Here is a 23998-nt window from a genome sequence, read left to right as displayed (position 1 = left end):
TCTTTTTTCAAGATTTTTTTTTTGTTAACATCAAAAAGATCTTAAATCAAGATTTGCAAACTACTTTTCAATCTAGATTTCTCACTCTGTACCCAAATTTTATACTTAGATAATGCCAACTGATATTTTTGTACAAAAAAAACTTCGCACTAAATCGCCTAAAATTGATTTAACCATAACGAATTGCTAAAAGTTTGTTTGAATTGAATAATATATATTCAATATTTTTGTTTTCATGAGAGACCCGAAATTATTTTGGACTCTTGCCAAAATCCAATCAACCATATATCATAAAACTTATTAACAAATGTACGCAAATGTTTCAAAAATTTTGGTATACTACATAAAAGTTTATTATTTATTAAGTAACAACCTTTAAGCTTGCTAAATTCTTGCTCTGTATGTACATATAGAGTAGTAAGTAGATAAATGTAAAAAAAAAATATATATGTTTATATATAGATCGATAAATCGATAAAGCTTTTGAGACTTAATTCATTGGATCTGAATGTCATATGGAACTGTTTCCTCTTTCCTTTACTTTCTAGTTATTTTCTTCGTTCATCCGTTTTACAGTTTGTTTTTTTTTTATTGGTTTTTTCCTTTTGGTTTCTTCTAGTTGTGAGTGAAGCTTAATGCTTGTCAGAGTCGACACCCGTGTCGAGGAAATCGTTGACCAAACGCATTGCCTTCCTGGGAATCAGGCGTCCGATCTTCTCAATGGCAACAAAGCGACGTGGAATAGCCGCCTCCTCCAGACCCTCTCGCTGTGCCTCAATGATGGAGGCAGCCGCCTCCTGGGGTGGGATCAACTTGAACAGGTTGGGGAAACGGAAACGTGGATTCTTGCATAGACCAGTGTCGATCATGTAGGGGAAGATCGTGGTCAGCTTAACCTGTGTGAAATAAGAGACACATTAGACACATAACATACACATAACTCAATAGAGTCATTGCTCATCACTTTCACTCAGTCTTCTCATAAAATTCAAGGGTATATACTTACGTTAGTCTGTGGATTCTTGAGACGCAGCTCCTCAGCAAGAGCGGCCATGTAGCCACGCACAGCGAACTTGGTGCCGCAGTAGGGCACCAGATTGGGCAGACCAAAGAGACCGGCGCAGGAGGAGAGAGCGACAATGCTGCCCTCGTTGCGCTCCACCATATCGGGCAGGAAGGCTTGGATGATCTGTAGCGAAAGATGAGTTCATGCAATTAGCTTTAGAGTCAGTAAAAATTAAAAAAAAGTGAAGTCATAGAGTAACCAAATCAACTTTGGTGCAACCTCCTAGGTTTTACCGTATGGAAGTTCATAGTGCGGTCACTAAAAATATTTTTCGTAGTCAGACTAAAGACCATTTTATACAAATTTGATAATTTCAGATTAGTCGTAGAGTCAACTTTGGTGCAGCCTTCTAGCTCTTACCATTCCAGTTGTGGACGTTCATAGTATTAGCAAGTGTTTTATTTTTGTAAACAATAAATTTAGACTCAACTATCTCATTATACAATTTCTCTTTGTAAATTATGTTACACCCTCCTAACTCTTATTGTTCAAGTTGTGGACGTTAATGGAACGTCTAGTTAGTGTTCTTAGTTCGTTAAAATAGGTATTTAAAGACTAAATTATCTCTTTATACAACTGTTTAGATTGTGGAATATCATAGTTCCGTTTAGTCAGTTTGTTTTCATTTTTATGAATTCATTTTAATTAGTCAAAATATAAATTTAAAGACACCCATAAAACCTCCTAGCTATTACCACTTGGACTGTATGTTGATAGTTCGGTCAGCGGTAGCTTGGATGTATTTTAAGACTCAACTAACTTATTATATAATCGAGGAACCTACATTATGTTACAGCCTCCTAGGTTTTACCGTTTTACCGATTTTGGACATTCTTAGTATGGTCAGTTAGTGTTGGGTTGGTAAAGAATAACATTAGTTTGCTAAATTCGATATTTTAAAAGTCAATTATCTCATTGGAGTTTCCCAAATTATGTTACAGCCTCCAAGGTTTTACCGCGTTTATTGTTCAGTCAGTTAATCAGTGTTTTTATTTATTTTTTTTGAATAACATAAATTTGTCAAATTGTAAGACTTTCACAAGCCTCCCAGCTATAATCACTTGGAGATACTTCAACTCTCAACGAACTTATTATACAATCGAAATTCTTCCGAAATTCCTAAAATATGTTACAGCCTCCAAGGTTTTACCATCTCTTCAGTCAGTTAATCAGTGTTTTTTTAATAAGTCAAAATATGAATTTTAAGACACACACAAAACTCGAAAATATTATCACTTGAAGGTACTTTTAAAACTCAACTCTCTCATTATACTATATATCGAGATTCCTAAATGTTGTTTCAGTATCCTAAATGTTACCGTTTGGATTTTGCGTCAATCAGTTATTTATTTAATGTGACATTAAAATCGGTAGCTCTCCAGCACTTAATCGGTTCAAAGAAGTTTATTTAATATTCTGACTTACCCAGAAGTGAGCGAGCACGTTGATGTCGTACATGAGACGCGTCTCCTGCTCGGTGTGCTCCAGAAGTGGATGGCAGGGCATAATGCCAGCATTATTAACAACCACACTGATGAAGCCATGCTCCTTGCGGACCTTGGCGGCCAACTCAACGATATCCTCACGCTTGACCACATTGCAAACGTAGCCAAAGGCTGTGCCGCCAGCTTGTTTCACCTCCTTGACGGTCTGTGAGTTTGTCTGCTCGTTGACATCCCAGCAGATAACCTTGGCGCCCAATGCACCGTATTGCAATGCCATCTCCTTGCCCATGCCGTGTCCGGCGCCTGTGATCAGCACAAATTGTCCGGCCACATTTGACTGTGGGCGTGTGGTGAAGGCCTTGAACAATTCCTCGACAATGGCAATCCAGAATTTGGCCACAAGCACCACAATGTCCACGATGAGCAGCACAATGTTGTAGATATCATTGTTGTTGCCAGCGCTTCCGGCAGTGCCGCTGAAAGAGCGAGAGAGAGAGAGAGAGAGCGAATGAGAGAGGGCATTAGGTAAATGGGGAAGTGCGTGTTATGAACTAATTACCCACAACTATAATAATATAACATATTATTATTTTTATTATTGTGTTGATTATGAGATCTAGAGCTGGAGCTGATCTCTAGTTCGCTTGTAAATGCGCTAGCCGGAACCCATAACTAAACAAAATTAACTCTTACGCATTGACATTAGCTTTTTTTTTGTTTTTGTTATTATACCCGCTACAAATAGGTGAAGGAGGGTATTATAACTTTGTGCCGCCATGACAGGTTAATATAAAGTATATACATATGTATGTACTTGATCAGCGTCAAGATGATTTGGCAATGTCCGCCTGTTCGTCCATCCGTATGAACACTTAGAGATATTTGGTATATTTTACACTTTATGGTATATTTCGAATATATTACTGTATCAGTATACCAAATGTAACCTTTGGTATATTTTTAGTATATCGGTATATTTCAACGACAATAAATAGTATTATATCAATATACCAAATATGACTTTTAGTATATTTTTAGTAATTTTGCGGTATATTTGGTATACTATGACTACTATGGCATATTTTTAAAGTACTAATATATACCAAATATAGATTTTCGTATATTTTTAGTATTTTGTGGTATATTTATTCGGCATATTTTAAATTTAACACCGCATTAATACATGCATATTTCAATATGCTAAATATACCCTTTGGTATATTTTAGTATTTTTGGAATATTAATTTTGGTATTTTAAAATTAATGCTGCACAGTATATCAATGTACCTAATATATACATTGGTATATTCTTTGTATTTTGCGGAATATTTATTTGTTATATTTTAAAATTTTATACCGCATTACTACATAAATATATCAATATGATAAATATACCCTTTATATATATTTTAGTATTTTTGGAATTTTAAAATTAATACTGCACTACTATATATATATATTGGTATATTCTTAGTATTTTGCGGTATATTCATTTGGTATATTATAAAATTTTATACCGCATTGTTTTGCTTTAACTAAAAATGGGTAGCGGATATCTCATAGTCGAGCACACTCTACTTTAGCAATATTACTTGTTTTTTTTTTATCTTCATCTGTGGTCAGCTGACCCTTGGTCATGATTCATTATTTCTGGTGCTTTAATTTCTCAGATTTAACTAGCTCAGTCAAATAAATATGATTCTGTAAATTTGTATTTATAATGTAACCGAATTTTTCAATTTCTGAATAAAAACTATTTTTGAATTCATTTTTTTCGAAACATTTTTCAAACTTCTTTTAGGAATTTTTTTAAATTTAGAATTGTTAAATGTTTTAAAATTACATTTGGAAAACGTGTTTATGTTGAGTTCTTCTGATAGCTTGATTATATTTCTTATTGGTCGCCAGATTTCTCAAAGCTTTGTCAGCAGATTTGCAGCTCGCTTTTGCTGCCCCCATTTTTGCTCATTTCTTTCATATCGTAACGGTCTAACCTTAGTTACCGCACATAATAACTAAAGTAAACATCATGTTTACAACCTTGACCATGGCTGGCCATCGTCACCCGCTGACTTTTGAGACTTACTCGTATGTATGTAAATGCTAGTAAATTCCAGCTTCAGCACGTAATGTGCAATGCTCTGAACTCTAGATGAAAACCAAAATGACAAACCAAATGAACTCAACTCTCAAAAGAGTTGGTCTAAAAATTTCACTCAACTACTGCATTTATTGAAAGACAACAAAAGTCTTTTTAACTAGTTGAATTGATTGATATCTAAAATACAACTTCATTTATTTTACATTATGTATCTGTCACAGAAGAAAATGTACTTCAAAAAAATAATTAATTTTGACTTTCAGTATGAAATGAATACTCACAAAATATAGCAAAAATACTAGATCTAACGAATGCCCCTCAGTATTAAAAAATATACCAAATATACTAGATCTAACGAATCTTTCATAACGCATTTAATTCATTCATCAATTCCTAAAGCTGTCGTGAATCATTTTTTATGTGGTTCTGGGTTCAAATGCTTTGCGATTCGGTGATAAGTATTTCGTAAGTAGTAAACAAATAAGTACAACTTTATATCATAAATGTTAATTAAACACATATTCATTAAAAACAGCTTTTAATTATCGTATTTAAGTATTTTGAGATTAAAAACTCAAGTATTTTCTCACTTGGTTTAAGAAATTTGTGATTTCATTCAACTGTTTAGTAAATATACTTATATTTATCAAAGTTGTTTACAATGCGAATAGAAAATAAAATAAACATGAACAAACTTCTTGAATTTAAGATTGTTTCAATTTTAGAAAAAGATTTCGTAATCTCAAAACGATGATTGAAGAACAAAGTGTTTTTTTAGATTTCTCCAACCAAAAAATATATTTTTCAACATTTTTTTGTAAGATCGAAAAGTGCTTAGGTCAAGATTTACAAACTTCTTTTCAATCTATAATACAACAATCTTGTAGCAAGATTTAAATGCAAATTTATATAAATTCAGGTTGTTTAGACAAATATACTATTTGGTATAATATACAAAAATACTATTTCATATAGTATACTAAATAAGCGAAAGTATTAAGTACATATATCAAATTTTGCAAAGAATAATATTGTCTTTAATTTTTCAACAATATTTTATTACAAATACAAAGTAATACAAATTCAGCTTGTTTAGACAAATATATTATTTTAAATAATATTCTAAATAAGTGAATGTATTAAATCAATCAATTTTTTTAACATCCTTTTAATCATTCAACTACATTTCATTCCAATTTGTTTACTTTCAATTATTGCCAGAGTATTATGCAGTCAATTAAGATTTTCATATTCCATTGAAAGATGCCAATAAAATGGTTAAAATTGCTAGACACTTTTTATGATATATCATTAGCTAATAAAGTGTATTTTTATTCCCACAACTGTCTTTAAAAAATAATTAATAGCTCAAGTAGTTGTTTAATCGCATTCACGCTCAACTAATTTGCTGTTTAAGGTTCAGTTGTCAAATTCTTGGGCACAATTTTTAAGACACTTTAGGTTCTTAATAAATCTAACATGTAAGTTAAATGCAAATTTTATTTGAAAATGATGAACGTTCATAAATTAGACCAGAAGTTACACCCTTTAATTACAAAGTGTTTTCAACTTCTAAAAGCTTTTTCAATTACAAAATCATTTAGCAACCGGTTTTTTTTGGATTAACATTGCACAAAGTATACATCTGTATTGTTTTGAATTTTCTTTTAAACTTGATCAATCTGACTACATTTTTACTTCATTTTGAATTGAATATTAATTATACAATTTACTTATTGCTAAAATAGACGATTGAAAAGAAAAGAAGAGAGAACAAAAAAGAAAATTTACTTCAATATCCATATTTACAATACATGAGTCACTTTGAACTTTTATATTGTTATGTTTTTCCTTTGAATGATTTGTGTTTTCTAATCAACTATTTAAAAATAGTGCATTTGCTATCTGATATGCAATCGCAAATCGTAATCTTAATTACTCACAAATTGATAGTTGAACTTAAGGATGAATCAATTTGCTGCACTTTCGATTATCAGTTACACTAATTAATAATGCTGAGGAAGGCAAAAATAATTTACAATAATCTATTGAAAATTCGTTCCACTTAGCTAAACAATATATAAATTTATAAATCATACAAAAATATATATTTGATTTGAGTTTATAACGATCATAAGTAGATCAGAATTTGCAAAGAAAAACCTCAAATTTTGAAAGTACTTTTTTAATTGTAGTTTTTGGACTTTACTTTCTGGGAATTTACTTTGTCAAGTCCTTTAAGATTAAGAAATGTACTTTTCTTTTTTTTTGGTAGTTAAACATACTCTTAGTATTTTTCCACCTCATGTTTATCATAGTTATATACCAAAGTTCTTTTTTAGGTACAGCTCTTGGACATGGCTAATCAGTCTAATAATACACAAAGATCTTTTTTTTTTTGGGGGGGTCATAGTTCTCTCTCTCTTAGGCTGCTTATCAACACACTCACACACACACACACACACTCACACACACACATTTGCATATTTGGTAATTCACAATTACGTGTCTCAACTCAAAAAATACAACAAAAAATAAATGTTTTAACTTTCATACACATGTATCAGCTTGATAAGATTATTATTTTCAGCAATTGCAGTTGCTAGCCAAAGAATTATTTATTTCACTTTAGTTTTTTTTCTACACATTTTACACTAACCTTTGGTTGGTCTTGGACATATTTGTATTTGTTTGTTGTTTTTTTGTTGTTTCTCTTTGGAAATTATATATTTTACGTGTCAGGATCTGTGCAGAATATATTTCGATCGCTGGGACACACTTCAGACCGTTAGAGTCTGTTAACGAATTCGAACTGAAAGTAAACAGAACACGAATGCTACTTGCCGGTTGTATGAGTCGTATGAGTGATTCTTTACTACGTATATATCATATACAATATTCATCATAAAAGCAAAAACACTCACTCAAACAGCATTCACACTCACTCACTCACTCACTCGACCAGCTGCTGATCTATATAAAACGAGAGTCACGAACACAACACGCGCAACCTGAGTCTCAATGAAGAAACTGATTGTGTGAGTGTAGTGAGTATAATGAGTGCTAGTGTGAGTGTAGTGAGTGCGAGTCTGGTGAATGTAGTGAGTGTTAAATCAGCACTCAATGTTTACAGGCATAAAAGTCTAATATTTATAAACAATGCGAGCCTATATTTTTGGTATATTATTAGACAAAAAACACACCCAATACAGCACTCATACACTCACATATTCACACACTCACATTCGCACTCACTCATTTGGTTGGGCTACAAATAGAGTTCCAGATACAGAACACATTTTCGTTGCTCTGTGTTGCAATCGAGTCAGCGATAAGCGCCTGCATATTGCATACCCTAAGAATAGTATTCAATTGAGGAGTTTTAGCTAACTCATCCCATTGAACTAAGCAACCAGAAGTTTTTATGCAGCTGAAGTTTTACAGATTATGGGATATTCACAAATATGTTGCATGCAATAAAGATTTCAGCGGCTACTCAAATTATTTCTGTATTTAAACGAAGATATTCTGCAATTTTCTGAATAAAATTACTAAATTTATACGAATAATACAAATTGAAATTAAGAAGAATAAAAAAACAATTAAATTTTAAATTAATGAGAACTTAAAGAATTACAAATTTGAAATTAATAAGATAATAAGCTATTCCAATTATTTGTGTAGGTAAATGAATATTTTTTGAAGCAACTGCAAACAAAATATAGATAAAATACTAGATTAATAAGAATAAATATTTGAACACTTTATTTATAGGATTTCAAAATACTAAATTACAAAAATCCATAAATTAAAATAAAGAATTCTAAAAGACAATTTCAAATGAATAAGAATTAAACAAATTAAATACTGACCGAATAAAAACTTGAAGAAATGAAAATACTAAATAAATATGTATGAAAAAATCAAAATATTTAATTAACACTAAGAAATATTTTACAAAATAGAAAAATACAGGGTATGCACTAACAGAGTTTACACATGACAGAAAAATTTAAAGTTAAAAAAAAAATAAATAAAATAATAAGATTACAAAATACTAAATTGAAAAGAATTTAAAAAAAATTACTAAATTAAATTTATGCAAAATTCCATATTAAAAAAAACTTTTTAAAATAATATACTAAATTAATAAGTACTTGAAGAAATAAAAACACTGAATTACTATGAATTTAAAAACACAATAAAAATAAGAACTTAAAGAAATAAAAATATGAAATTAGTAAGAATGAAAAACAAAATACTGAATTAGTTAAATAAATACTCTACAAAAATCCAATAACAGATTATGCAATAGTTGAGCAAACACTTGTCAGTATCTTATTTTTTTTTAATTTCAAAAATTTCAAGTTAATAAGACTTTAAAAATGTAATATACTAAATTATAAAGAACTTAAAAAACAATAATACTAAACAAATAAGATTGAGCAAAATAAAAGTATTCAATAATATATATAGTTTAAAATAGAAATGAAAGGGTATGCACTAGTCGAGCATATATTTGTCAGAGCAATCAGAAGCTTTGCTACAAACACATTTTCAATAATTGAATCTTGCCTGCCAATAATTAATCGTGTCAATGTCCGTTTGAAATATTTACAGTTCATCCTTAGCTTTCACTTTTTTCCGTTCTGTGTAGGAAAATGCAAAATGCGACTAGAGCACTCAAAAAGATAACCCCAGATAAGGCAAACGACCCAGAGCGTGACAGCTTCCCGCATTACACAATGGGAATATTGTACCAATAGATCCGATCCGAAGCAATAGCTATAACAGGGGCAACGAGCAATGACCAATGGGCAATGGGGCGTTACGTAGTATCTACAGTCAATATCAATATGTGACATGACGCGACTCCCGTTTAGGCAAACGTGAGTATGACAACAACAGCAACAACAACATGAACAATAGCTGATATGATGCCAGTGGGCGATAAGCAACGCTCTGTTGACTGCAGTTCATGGAGTAGAACTATCGCACAATGGAGTGGAACTATCGCTTAAAGATAACCTATCTGAATATCGTATTGACTATTTGTTGCAGGCTGAGAGTGATGGACACATAAGAGAAAGACTAGAGATATTGTAACATTAACATAAATATAATAAAGTAATGTCAAGATATATGTAATACGATGCTAAAAGAAATATCGGACAGTCAAGTAAAATAAAGAGAACCTTGGCTCACAATTGTTCAATGTTTATAAAAACCTAAAAACAATTATTTTAAATGATACGTAAACTTTGTTTAATCCATTTCTTTTATATAAACATAAAAGAATTTTATTTGAAATGTTATTGACTTCAGCCACATTTCCATATTTCACTGACAACTAGTGTCAAACAAATCTCACACTTGAAATATAACCATCGTTAAGCGATTAGTTACACGTTCGAACAACTGGTTGCACAATGAAATAAATCATAACGATAATCAGACAACTACGTTTCAATTACGAAATAGTTCAAAGTATCGCATAGAGATGGAATAAAGGAACAACTATTGCATAGCTAAGTTGTGAAAGCTTCGCTTAGACATGGACTAAAGCAACAACTATCTAAGCTGAGTTTCAATAACGTAATATTCGGAAGTATTGCATGGAGAGGATCTTCAACAACAACTCCCGTACAGTTAAGCTGGATAACTCAAAATTTGAAAGTATCACAACTAGATGGACTAAAGCAAGAACTATCGCACGGATAAGCTGGGTTTAAACTACGCAATGTACTAAAGCAACAACTATCGCACAGCTTAACTAGGCTTAAATTACGCAATGTTCGGAAGTTTCACGTAGAGATGGACTTCAACAACAACTATCGTACAGCAAAGCTGTGTTTCAATTAAACAGTATTTCGAAATCTCGCATAAAGATGGACAGAAACATAACATCATATAGCAAATCTGGGTTTCAATTACGCAATATTTGGAAGTATCGCATATAGTTGGACTAAAGAAACAACTATTACACTGGTAAATTGGGTATCAATAATTCAATATTTGAAAAATAGCGTATAGAGATGGACTAAAGCAAAAATCATAGCTAAGATCAATTACATAATGGACTAAAGTATCAACAGCTAAGCTGGATAACTCAATATTTTGAAGTACCACATAGAGATGGACTAAAGAAACAAGTTAAGCTGTGTATTAATAATGCAATACTTGAAAAATAGCGTACAGAGATGGCCTAAAGCATCAACTATCGCATAGCTTAATAGGGTATCAATTACGTGATGGACTAAGGTAACAACGATAGCCAGTTATGCTGGGTTTCATTAATGTGATATTAGGAAATATCGCATAGAGATGAACTAAAGCAACAACTATCGCAATTCTTCAAAGCTGAAAACGTATAATTTGATAAAACATTTGAACTATCGCAAAAACTAATTCAAAATAAAGTAAAAGAGACGTAGCCAAGGTCTTGGCCAAGGCACAAACTATCGCACGACTAAGTTGAGTTCAAATTACGCAATATTTGGAAGTAGCATATACATAGAGATGGACTACAACAGCAACACACAGCTAAGCTGGGTTCTAATAACGTAATATTAGAAAGTATCGCTTAGAGATAAACTAAATTAACAACTATCGCAATTTCGTAAAGCTGCAAACTTATAATTTGATCCAAAATTTGAACTATCGCAAAAACTAATTAAAAATAAAGTAGAAGAAACGTAGCCAAGGTCTTGGCCAAAGCACAAACTATCGCACAACTAAGCTAGGTTTCAATAAAGCAATATTAGGAAGTATCGCATAGATTTCTGCAAACTTATAATTTGATCGAAAATTTGAACTATCGCAAAAACTAATTGAGAGAAAACGGAAGAAACGTGACTAAGGTCTTGGTCAAGTACGAAATTAATCCACTCGCCAATTGCAATTGAGCTAACGTCGTTATTTAATTGCAGTTTGAGGAAATTGCAAGCGGCGAGAAGTCGAGAAGTCGAGAAACTCGTTTCACTCGATTAGCTCAATGAATGAATTTGATAGAAATTCGAAACTAAAACTGAAACTGAAACTGGAATCAGAATTCGAATTAGAAGCTGTGCGACAGGTAACTGCAAAGTGGCAAGGTTAAAAGCAGCTTTAGCGAGAATGTGTGTCACATTACGTATACGTCACGTCAACAGCAGCAGCAGCAGCAGCAGCAAGTGAGTAAATAACTAAGTAAGCGTATTATTTGATATTGTTTTATTGTCTATATTACGGCTGATTCTCATTCCGGTCTGCCTCGATCCGTTGCATCTTCTGCGTGACGGCGCAATTGCGATTTTTTTTGTTTTGTTTTTGTTCGCAATTCAAGTGCAACGCGACTGCAAGTTTCGCCTGGCGACTAATCGAATAATTTAGCTCAACTTACTCAAATGGTGTCTAGAGCTCTGTCGTTGATGTTGATGCAACAACATTTATTAGCGCCCCGGCCAAACATGAAATTGATCAAGACAAACAAATAAGCAAACAAGCAAACAGAAATGATAAATACGATATGAAGCATAAGTCATCAAAGTCAAAATGAAAATATATTATATATATTAGTGTATATAAAGATAACAAGTGAGATATGAAGTTACTCTGAGGGGGAAATTATTTGATTTCCAGGAAAGACACCAACTTATTCATATATGTAGCTTACTCAAAGTCAATCGTCCAGCAATAAAAATTGATTCAGTCTTGCTTAGAAACAGAGCGAAAATTTATAAATAAAGTGGCATCAATAAACAGAGATACAGGCTAAAGTGTTTAGAAAAGATACAAGATACAGACGTCAAAGATACTCAGATACTAATATAGATGGTTAGTTAAAGCGATAAAATAACTGCAAACATTTAGATATGAAGATATAAAGATACACACAACAAGTACAGTCGAGTGTGCTCGACAGCTAATATAATTGTATTTCGGTATTAATTTAAAAATTTACCAAATTGTGTTAATATACCACAAAAATACTTAACTATACCATAGACTATAGTAGGTATATTGATTTAGTAATGCGATATTCATTTTAAAATATACCAAATTTAAAAATAATATACCACAAAAAATACTAAAATATACCAAAGAAGACAGTTGCTATACGGCATTCCATTTAAAATATACCAAATATCAAAAATATATACCGAAAAAATACTACCACTACTACCGAAAATATGCCAAAGACTATAATTGGTATACTCATATAATAATGCGGTATTAATTTTTAAATATACCGACTTAATATACCGCAAAAATACTAAAATATACCAAAGAATATAGTTGCTATATTGCATTACTAATGAGGTATTGTTTTTAAAATATACCAAATATCAAAAATATTATACCGCAAAAATACTAAAATATACCAAAAGGTTATAATTGGTATACTCATATAATGACGCAGTATTAATTTAAAAATACACCAAATTAATATACCGCAAACTTACTAAACATATACCAAATGCTATGCTTGGTATGTTAATATACCAGATTGTCCGCCAAATAAACCCTACCCTATGTGTATCGAGCATAAAAAGATACTCAACTAAAAAAGCAAGTAAATATTAAAAAAAAAACCGACAAAAAAAACTAGCATGGTAAGAAACATTCAAGTTAGTATAAAGTATAATTATATTATTATTGTAAGATTAAAAATACATACGCACATATTCAAGTATATACATGTTCACAATTCAGAAACTGGAAGTTAAAACCCAATAAAAAAAAAACAACAAAAAGGAAAGGCAATTTACAAAACGAAATATTTGCAACTAAAATAAATACAACAGCAAGATGATGACGCGAAACACAAAAAAGATAATTGACCCCAAGCTGACAGATGCACAACAAATTCTGAATTCAATTAATTTATTTCAATTAATTGGATGCAAAAATTAGCGAGTAAATATGTATTAAAAAGTTATACGAATTAAATGAAGTTGAAGATGGAAATAAATCATTCAATCAGTTGAATTGAAAACAAAGGCAAGAGCAAAAACAAATAGGTAGAAGGAAAGTTCAAGATAAAAATAGAGAATATTCAAAAATAAATTCGGTGCAAAAAGTATAAAGCAAACACTCATAATATTAAGTTATAAATAAAAAATAATGTATTCAATTAAATGAATGCAAAAAAAGAAGAAAGAAATTAATTATTCAAAAAACCAAACGGGTGCAAAAGTATAAAGCAAAAATACTGATTAAAAATGTTTTTAAATACATATATCAAGTTATAAATAGAATTAATTATTCAATAAATTAGGTGAAAAAGTAAAAAAAATAAGGAAAATTATTGATTTAAATAGATTATTCTATTTATTGGATATAAAATAAGAAATAACTACACGTGAAAAGTTTTACAAACATTGAAGTTATAAATGTAAATTGATTATAGAATTCGTTGGATGTTAAAAAAAAAAAATAGTAAAACAGTGCTGTATAATTCTTACAATATACCAAAAATAAAATACATGTGGTATATTGATATAGTACTACGTTTAAAAGCAGAAAATATATTAAATTTCCGAGTATAATAAATACACAGAGGTTTATAAATTAAATTAAATTTTCGTTTGAAAAGATATTTGTATCTACGAGATACAGTTACTTAAACTTGAAATATGTTGCATTAACCCATCTGTATCTTGTGCGCCATATAATTGTATCTTAATGCACTGTTAGATACAATCTAATAGATATCTACATACACACATGCCAGCAAGCATTTCCGCAGCTATCTGAGTCGCATTAGCGTGCATGTTTTTGTATCTCTCTCTCTCTCTCTCTATCTATCTCTCTTTCAATCTCTTTCCGTCGGACGTTGTATCGGTTGCTTTAACCGTATCTGGTTGGACAGTTGGGGGTCAGTTGAGCGACCTTAGGTACGGCCAAACTTCTAATCGACAGATAACAAACGCCGCATTTCGTACTCGATCTACACAGAGAGCACTTGACATTATCATGATACAATGCGCGTCAACTCAATAGCTACACTCGTAATAAATATTTATACTTCTTGGATTTGAAGTGAAATCATTAAACAAAAACAACAATTCAAAATTATCTTTGTGAATTTCCTGTTTTCGACAAATGTCTCTAATCAATTGCCCCGCACTGTTCACTATGGACTTTTATTGGTGGTGCTTCTGAAAATCCATAAATAGTTATCACACTCACAATTTATAAGCCACAAATCGCCTTCGACTTCGACTCCGAACATTTGCTACTTAATCACGATGACTCAACATTTTGTCCAACTTTCAAGCAAACTACTAAATGCATTTTCTTTAATGAAAATCTTCAAGATTATCGCTGTCAGTTGGCATGTAAATGAAATGTACTTGATTAGGATAAGAAAATAACCTTTTTTAATGGTTTTGACCTTTCTCCTTCTCTCTGTAGACAGTTATTAATATCATAGTTTATATCTCTATGATTATTTATCGATATCAATTTAAGGAAGTGATTGCTGTCATATTTGCATGCACCATCATTAATATAGATTCATTAATTATATGCTTATTTTAATAACAATCCAACAGCTAATGTTCAGAGTCATGCTGATGCAAAAATTTTTGTACTTTTTAAGCGATAACGCTAAACATTTTGCATTGGCTCATTGGCTCTTGAACCTTAGCGTAAAAGGGTATTACCATATAACTTTGAGCAGGAAGAAAAAGATATCTCCGAGATGAAAAAGAATATATAATATATTCGGTCTGTCCGTCTGTCTGTCCGTCCATCCGCATTAACACCTAGATCTCAGAGACTATAAAAGATAAAACTATCATTCTTTTTCGACAGCATTTGTAATATTTGCACGCAGATCAAGTTGGTTAAAAAAAATCCACGCCCACTTCCGCCCCCCGCAAATCAACAGACCCGAATGACAAGCATAATTTTGAAGCTAGAGATTTTTAGTGCATACAATAGCAACTACAGTACTATTTATGATTCCTTAATATTTGGTTCTGAGCAGAAAAAAATTGTGGAAAGTATTTAAGAAATATTTGCATTGCCTGATTGAATGTAGTACTAATCAATACACCAAATATATCATTTGGTATATTTTTAGTATTTTTGGCTCATGTTGATTTAAATTATACCGAATTAATATACCACAAATATACTAAAAAATGTACAGTTTTGCTTTTATTCAAAGTCGGTCCCAAATAGCCATTGGTATATATTTTTGTGATTTATTGATTTTATAATATACCAATTTAATATACCGCAAACATGATTAAAATATACTGTCTTGCTATTATTTAAAATCGTTACCAAATATAGCCTTTGGAATATTTTACAATATTATATTTTTTTTTCAAAATCGCTACAAACTATAGTTTTTGGTATATTTTAGTATTTTGTAGTATATCAATTTGAAATATCCCAAATACACAAAAATATTTAAAATATACTATTTTGCTTTAATCAAAATCGATAATAAGTATCTCACAGTCGAGCTAATTTCTAAGACTTTGTAGACACAAACAAACTTTAATTCAAGTTTAAACGCATATGAAATTTATAATGAGTTATCTTAGCAAATGCAATTTGTTCATGCTTTTGAAGTTTAGTTTAAGACTAATTTTAATAAAAAATGTTTAGTTAATCCGAAGGTTAATTCCCCTACTTAAACACGCTGAATAAAATATGTAAATAAAAAACAACTTTATGAGTAATCTTTTCATATTTAATCGTCTATTGTGTGATGTGCTAGAATTCCAGGGTATAACGAAAGATGTCTACGAGAACTTGTTAAACTTGTAGCGTGGAGAAGAAGGACACAACGGCGCTATCCGTGGGCAAGCATTGACCAAAGGCCTCGATAAGCAAAGGTTCAGCTGCAACGGTGCCCATAAAGTCATCCAGGGAGACCTGAAAACAACGAGGGATATATTCGACTAGTTCTGATAAAAAAGGGGAGAAACCCTTTAAGCATACTCGTACCTTTCCATCCTTGTCGATGTCGAACTTTTTCAGCACAATCTCAACCAGATCCTTGACACCCTCATCTGGATCCTCGTCCTGTGGCTGTTTGATGAGACAATTCCGCAGTAGCGTAAACATTTCATCCTTGGTAATAAATCCATCCGTGTTCAAATCGTAAACACGAAAACAGAATGCAGCACGTTCCGCTGGCGTCCCTCGCAAAAAAGTCGATAAACCGATGAGCCAACCCTCAAGACGTAGCGGCAAACCTTCGTGGGCCTTGTCCCAACTGCAGAAGATGCGCTCCATCAGAATCTCCTCGGTCACAATGTCAAAGGTGCTGTGCAACAGCTCGCGGAACACAATTCGATCGATGCCCTAGTCAAAAAATGTATAAGATTGTATAAGAAATTAGAAAAAGTTTGCTTTTTGTCAGCCTTCTTGCTACTACCTCGACGGCTGCATGAGGTTTGGCGATGGCGGCGCTCGAGGAACTGGAGGCAAGAGTTTTAGCTGCATATTGACAGTTGGAGACGAGCTTGCGATAAATGCGACAGAGTGCGTCGAGTTCATCTCTGTAAAGGGACAAAAGCATGAAACAATAATAGTATTAAATACTACATTTGATTACAGAAAATAAAGTGCTGGGCAATTGAAATTAAAATCTCTCTTGAATTTCTTTTTTATAATACCCGCTAGGAAGATGTTATAACTTTGTGCCTGAAGGAAAATATGTGTAACATACAGAATAGAGGTGGAGAACTATCGATGGCACTATCGGGACTATCGATGGTTGGCCACTATCGATACGCTCTCGATAGTGGCACACACTCTCGATAGTGGCCAATCGCTATCGTCGATAGTGGTCGATATTTTTTTCAAATATCTTTGTATACCCGAAACCTCCGTAGAGTCGGAGAGGGTCTTCAGCAAAGCAGGACAAATCATCACATCAAATACGCCTACAAAATCATTGGTTGAAATAAATATATAAATATCAGGTAAGGTAAACTTATATTTTCCTTGTTATCGTCGATAGTCGATAGTTTATGGAAACTATCATGCACTATCGATGGCGCAGACTATCGATAGTTCTCCACCTCTATTATAGAAGTAGTCATTTACGACCCTATAAAGCCATATCCATTTGTCTGTATTTTTGTATGAGCAAAAACTTACTTGCTTGATTTATCATAAAATTTAATGCAAGCGTACTCTGTTAAGTCATTAAAACCCATTCTCTTATAAAAAAAACTATACGCATTTCAGACAAGCTTCAGAAAGCAGACAAGTTGAGGCAGCAATGTACATTTTTAAGCTGCCAAAAACCATTAAAAAAAAGTCACAATCGAGGTACCCACTAAACATTTTCTATAAAGCTATGTTCTAAAAATATATCAAATTATTTGGTGTATCCTTATAGTACAACATTCAATATACCAAAGGCTATATTTGGTACACATTACAAAATATACAAGATTATCAGCCAAGACACCTAAAAGTACATGATGAGAATATGATTTTGTTTGTCTATGATGTTATTGTACTCTTTGATTATGTTAATTATTTGCTTAATTTATAAAATGAAACAGTTTATAATTTCGAATATAAGCTGAATAGACTTAATTTCAAAAAAATAGGGTTAGTTTAAAGCATTTTACAAGCAAATAATTATCAAAACGCTAAATAAATTGTTACGATTGCGGAGGAAGCTAACCTGAAAAAAAATCATTTCATATTTTCATAACATTCACAACAAATTATATTCACACAGTTAATTATTAAACATAGAAACTATTCAAAGCACATTCCTATTTCATTTAACGGCCATATTCGCTTCACAACAATTTTACTTAGCAGCATCACTTTGTTCAATACCAAAATGCACTTAACAGCAAATTGCTATTTGCTTTTTATATGCTGAACTTTCAAATGGCTATTTACATTTTATATCCGAAATTTTCAAGATTGGTATTGAAACTACCTTGAAATGTTTTTATTACACTTAGCTAAGTTTTTCTTTCGCATCTTCTTTTGAGGCCGTTAAGCGAGATGAAGGTATTTAACCAATATAATCTTCTATACAAAAGCAAAAAACACAATTCATTATCAAAGAAGTTTAGCACTTAAGATGGAATTAATTGAGACAACACTTGGTTGGAAATGTTTTAGATGCATTTTTTTCGCAGCCTTAATTGAGGCCGCTAAGCGAGATAAAGGTGTTTAACCAGTATCAAACAAGTTTAACACTTAAGATGAAATTAATTGAGACAACACTTGGATGGCACATTATGCTTGCAAATATTTTTGGTGCATTTTCTTTGGCAGCTTCACTTGAGGCCGCTAAGCGAGTTGAAAGTGTTTAATCATTATAACCTTCTAAAGAAAGAAGTTTAGCACTTAAGATGGGATTAATTCACACAACACTTGGTTGCCACATTACAACAGTTAAAAGACGAACGAGTTGAATGAAGGCTTACTTACTTGGTGAAACGCGTCTTCTTGCGGAGATTATCCAAGAGCTTGGGATTGATTTTGCCGCTCAGTTCGTCCATTTTGCGCTGTCGCTGCTGTCGTTTGTTCTGCAAAGCAGCCGCTGCGGCCTTCGACTGGTTGCTCGAGTTACGTTTGCCGCTGGCAAGGAATACTGAAACCGTTTTCAGTATCGTTTTGTTCGCATGTAACGTGGATCGGCTACAACCGCCTCCTCCTCCTCCTCCGCCTCCGCCTCCTCCTCCAGTTGCTGCTGCTCCTCCTGCCGCTGTTGTTGTTGTTGTTGGTGTGGCTGCATTTGTTGGCTGCGCGCCATTTGTAACTCCTCCACCTCCTCCTCCTCCACCTGCTCCACTCTTGGCTGTTGGTGTTGGGGAGCGACCCTTTGAGGCACCCGCCTTGCCTGCCAAACAAAGCGACAGCACATGTCATTATGCCCACTGTTCGGGGTGTTCACACACATAGATTCTATGTCTATGTGTGTGTGTGTGAGTGTTTTCATGTGTCAAAGTCAAATCAATCCACGCCATCGACACGCTCATCCACACCCCACTCAACCCCCCCTCAACACACAACACAACACGACGACACCCCATCCAACTACAACATATGGCTGGGGTGCCAAGAAAAGGCCAATATGCAAATAAATTGCCACCAAAATGGATAATAAACTTCTCGTATTGCTCGTAAATTGTGTGCAATACAAATACACTGCGCGAAATTGCGCGAACAAATCGCCTTTCAACATCGATTCGGTCGCCTTCTAATGACATGTCATGCTAAAATAATAATAGTCCACAGATTGATATTCGGAATATTTACCAAAAATATACCGAAAAATACTAAAAAATATAGCTCATACAAAATATACCATAATTGAAAAAGTTAGAAAGCTTCTTAAAAACTCGAGTATCATTCTGCAATAAAACCATATTCTTAAAAATTCCAAAAAATATACTGCAAAAATACAGATATACACCACAGCCTACATTTGGTATATTGATATTCTACTACATACTAAATATGGTATATTAGTTTTAGACAAGTTAGAAATATATTAAACAAAATACCAATAATATACAAAATACCAAAATATTACTAAAATATACCACATATTACATGTGGTATATTATACAAGATTCAAATTATACCAGAATTAAACAAGTTAGAAAACTACAGTCGAGTATCATGGCAATAAAACCAAAATTATACCTCAAAATACTAAAAAAAAATTAAAACCTATATTTGGTATATTGATATTGGAGTACATTTAAAATATACCACAATTAAACCAGTTAGAAAGCTACAGTCGAGTGTCATTGTCAGTAAAACCATATTCTTAAAATGTACCAAAAATACACCGCAAATACTAAAAATATACCACAGCCTATATTTGAGATATTAATATTGTACTATATTCAAAATAAATCATAATTTAAGAAGTTAGAAATCTACAGTCAAGTGTAATTTGAAATAAAACAATGATCTTAAAATTGACATAAAAATATACCACAAAAATACTAAATTATATCACATATTTTATCGTAAAACAGAAAAAGTTCCTAAACTTAATCTTATTACCGATATATGTATAATGAAAAATGCTATAATTACCATAAGACATTAACAAAATATTAATTTCAAGATGTTTAGAAAGAAACCCAAACCCATAATGGCTTGCTCACTTTAGTATATGCTTCCCCGATTTCTCAGAGTGTAATCATTAAGACACAAAACCCGCTGCTAAGACCAACTTTAACCGATGCCATTACGAAAGTAATGTGTTGTTTACTCATGCAAAAACTTTATTGTAAATCGTCGCAATTGCACGAGTTGATGGACTCATCGAGAGCCCCAATGAATGAATATGCCTTCGAATGGGAGTTATCAAGACCTCAAGACCCCCCCATTTGAAGAAGAAGACGAAGAAGAAGAAGATGGTGGAATGGAATGGAATGCTTTATGTTTGTTTTTTGCTCGCATTTATTGTCGGTATCTGTTTTGGGTACTATAATTTTATTAGTGCTCAGTACAAATGGCAAATGTGAGCAGGAATTTATGTACTACATACAAATATAAATGTGTACTATACATGTATGTGTGTGCATGTGTGTGTGTGTGTGTGTGTGAAAAATGTTGCGCTCGAAAGTATGCAACAATGTGGGGCGTAGCTTGCGATATAATTTGTTGATTTGCCGTTGCCCCAAACAACAACAAATATAATGGGTGTTACCGCTGCAAAGGTCTAGACTACACACACACACACACACATGCACAAAGACACACACATGCACACACACACATGTGTTTTTATCTGTTATCTCGTTGGGCAACCCTTTTGCAATGTTTTTTTTTTTATTTTAGGACCTTTGGGCTTCTCTTGGCCTTTGCCTGTTACACAGACATTAGTTTGCACTGGTGTCCTGCAGCCAGCCAGGTCAGAGGTTACGGTCACGTTACGGTGCTTTTCATACAACAAAATTAGAAGACTTGACAACCCTATCGATCGCAACTTTTAAATTACGCGTATTCTCTCTCAAAACATTATCGTTATGAGATCAAAATTTGTGTGAGTTTCGAATTCAACTCGATTTTAAGTGCATTAACGTGTGTGAGAAACTTGACAACTCTGTTTTCTGAATGTGCTGTATAAACTTTTGTGTGAGGATTAATTTATTAGACAAAATAAATAATTTACATAGTTTTTATGCGCCTGGCAACCCTATTAACTGTATATGATCTTCTCTCTCAAAACATTATCGTTATCAGATCAAAATTTGTGTGAGTTTCGGATTTTAATTTGGTACTTTTCTTCTTTGCTGTATAATTTAACTAATTATTACATAAAAATAAAAAAATAATGTCGGATTTGACTCGGTTTTAAGTGCATTAACGTGTGTGCAGACCAATCCATTAAAATTGTATAAACTATTGTGTGAGGATTAATTTTTTAGACAAAATTTAATTTACATCGTTTTTATGCGCCTGGCAACCCTATTAACTGTATATGATCTTAAGTACGTGTCGATTTCGGAAAGCTTGACAACTCTGTGCGGGCTAAAACACTTAATTGTATTAACTATTGTGTGAGGATTCATTTATAAGAAAAAGTAGGACCAAAATAATTTACATAATTGGATGCACCTGGCAACTCTATTTACATATAATATACATATGATCTTAAGTGCATGTAATATTTGCTCTGCGTGGCTAAAATTAATTTGATGTGAATAACTTGTGGAATGTTGGCAACTCTACACATATAAGGCACTTGCCATAGATCTTTCAAGTGAATATTGAATAATGGAAACCTTTTACAAGTGAAGAATTATAATAAACTTTTTATTTCACTTTACTTTATTCTGAAAAAGAAAAATGACCAAAAAGTGAACCATACAAGTCATGGACATAACATGAAAACACTAAAATTGCATAAACTTTTGTGTGTGGATTCATGTATTAGGAAAAAAGAAAAAGCTTAAGTACAAAATTTGATGCACCTGGCAACCCTATTTACTATATATGATGATCATATTATGATCCTAAAGTTATTTCCGTGGCTGAAAATAAAGTATCTAATCTAATAATTTGTGAAATGTTGGCAACTCTACACATTTTGTGGCAAAAAAGAAAAACTAATTTACATAATTTAATGCACCTGGCAACCCTATTTACTAAAAAAAATCTTTAATGCGGATAATAGTTGTTTTTGTAGATGAAATAAATTTACCTATTCGGAATGTTGGCAACTCTACACACTTTAAGCACTTGCAATATATGTTTGAACTGGATTTTGAATAGTGGAAATATTTAACTGGTCGCTTTTACTTTTTGTTTTTATCTTACTAAAAAATACCCTGGCAACTCTATTCACGCTTTTTATTTATTACAATGAAAAATCTTACTTTATTCTGAAGATGAAAAAGAAACATGACCAAAAAGTAAAGCATTCTTGAACACAGAATTTATTTGATGCACATACAATGAAATACTTTCAACCTATTGTAATACTAGATTAACATACAATTGCTAAACGTGACAACCCTATTTACTCAATTCACTTTAAAGCAGCCATTTTAAAGAACTTTTATCGGTTATTTCGACTATAAAACAATTATAGACTTTTGCACTAATTTATAGTCCACTTTCCCTCTTTATATAACAACTTAATCGATCAAGTTAAAACTGCTTTTGTTAGGTTTTCATATTATTCTCTTTCTTTTTCGTGGTTTTCAAACTTTTCACTGTCGCACTTAAAAAAAAAAAATTTAATTGCGTGTTTTGTTGTGTAGATCTTTTTATTTAAGATAAGATACCCATAATAATTGTTGTTGTTGCTGTTTGTTGTTTGTTGTTGCGACTGGGATGATAACTGGGCAAAAAAAAGCGAAAAGAGCGATTTTGCGAAGTGGTCCTGGGACACGTTGTGGAATGCGAGCAGGAGCAGGAAACAAAATCAAAAGGAAATGAAAACAAAAGGGAAACGACTTCTTGAGCCAATCAACAAACTCAAGTTTCCAAGGCGAACGAAATGTGAAGAAATGTGTGTCTGTGTGTGTGTGTGTGTGTGTGTGTGTGAATGAGTGTTGACAAAAGAAAAAACCCGTCAACAATGTCAGTTTCGCATTTGGCAAAAATAGAGCCACTAGACATGCTAATAGGGTAGGACTTGCTTTTTATTGACAAAACAAGGACATACTTAACGGTATATCTCAGTGGTGGGGACTCAACCAAAACGCGATTGAGGTTACACAAATCGGGGTTAACTCGAACACACACTTACTTGCATAATTCCACGACGGATTCAATTAGGGAAGTTCCGAGATTTAAGATAATCCAACTTTCGCTGTCTTGAAACAGTTTTACGACTGACTGACTTCAAAATAGCTTTAAGTTGCTTGTTAGTTGAAAGGTTTAGATATTTTAGTTTCTATTTGACGAACTAATTTAAAATTTAAAACA

General features: G+C 32.5%; 2 protein-coding genes across 2 annotated transcripts; both read right to left on the bottom strand.

Moving 5' to 3' along the window:
- Nucleotides 1–329: 329 nt before the first annotated feature.
- On the bottom strand, nt 330–7433 carry LOC133848490 (17-beta-hydroxysteroid dehydrogenase 13). The gene is made up of 4 exons (XM_062284086.1): nt 7272–7433; nt 2492–2987; nt 1007–1189; nt 330–896 (listed from the first exon to the last, which is right to left on the bottom strand). Exons 1-4 carry the CDS (start codon nt 7289–7291, stop codon nt 633–635), a joined length of 963 nt encoding a protein of 320 aa, XP_062140070.1. The 5' UTR covers nt 7292–7433; the 3' UTR covers nt 330–632.
- An 8868-nt stretch (nt 7434–16301) lies between these two features.
- Nucleotides 16302–20707, bottom strand: LOC133848778 (calaxin). The gene is made up of 5 exons (XM_062284474.1): nt 20704–20707; nt 19028–19439; nt 16995–17118; nt 16562–16921; nt 16302–16489 (listed from the first exon to the last, which is right to left on the bottom strand). Exons 1-5 carry the CDS (start codon nt 20705–20707, stop codon nt 16370–16372), a joined length of 1020 nt encoding a protein of 339 aa, XP_062140458.1. The 3' UTR covers nt 16302–16369.
- Nucleotides 20708–23998: the final 3291 nt, after the last annotated feature.

The sequence above is a fragment of the Drosophila sulfurigaster genome, chromosome X (genome assembly GCF_023558435.1).
Source record: "Drosophila sulfurigaster albostrigata strain 15112-1811.04 chromosome X, ASM2355843v2, whole genome shotgun sequence".
NCBI classification, from domain to species: Eukaryota; Metazoa; Arthropoda; class Insecta; order Diptera; family Drosophilidae; genus Drosophila; species Drosophila sulfurigaster.
Note: the sequence above shows the minus strand (reverse complement) of the source record. Positions and strands in the feature narration are given on the sequence as shown.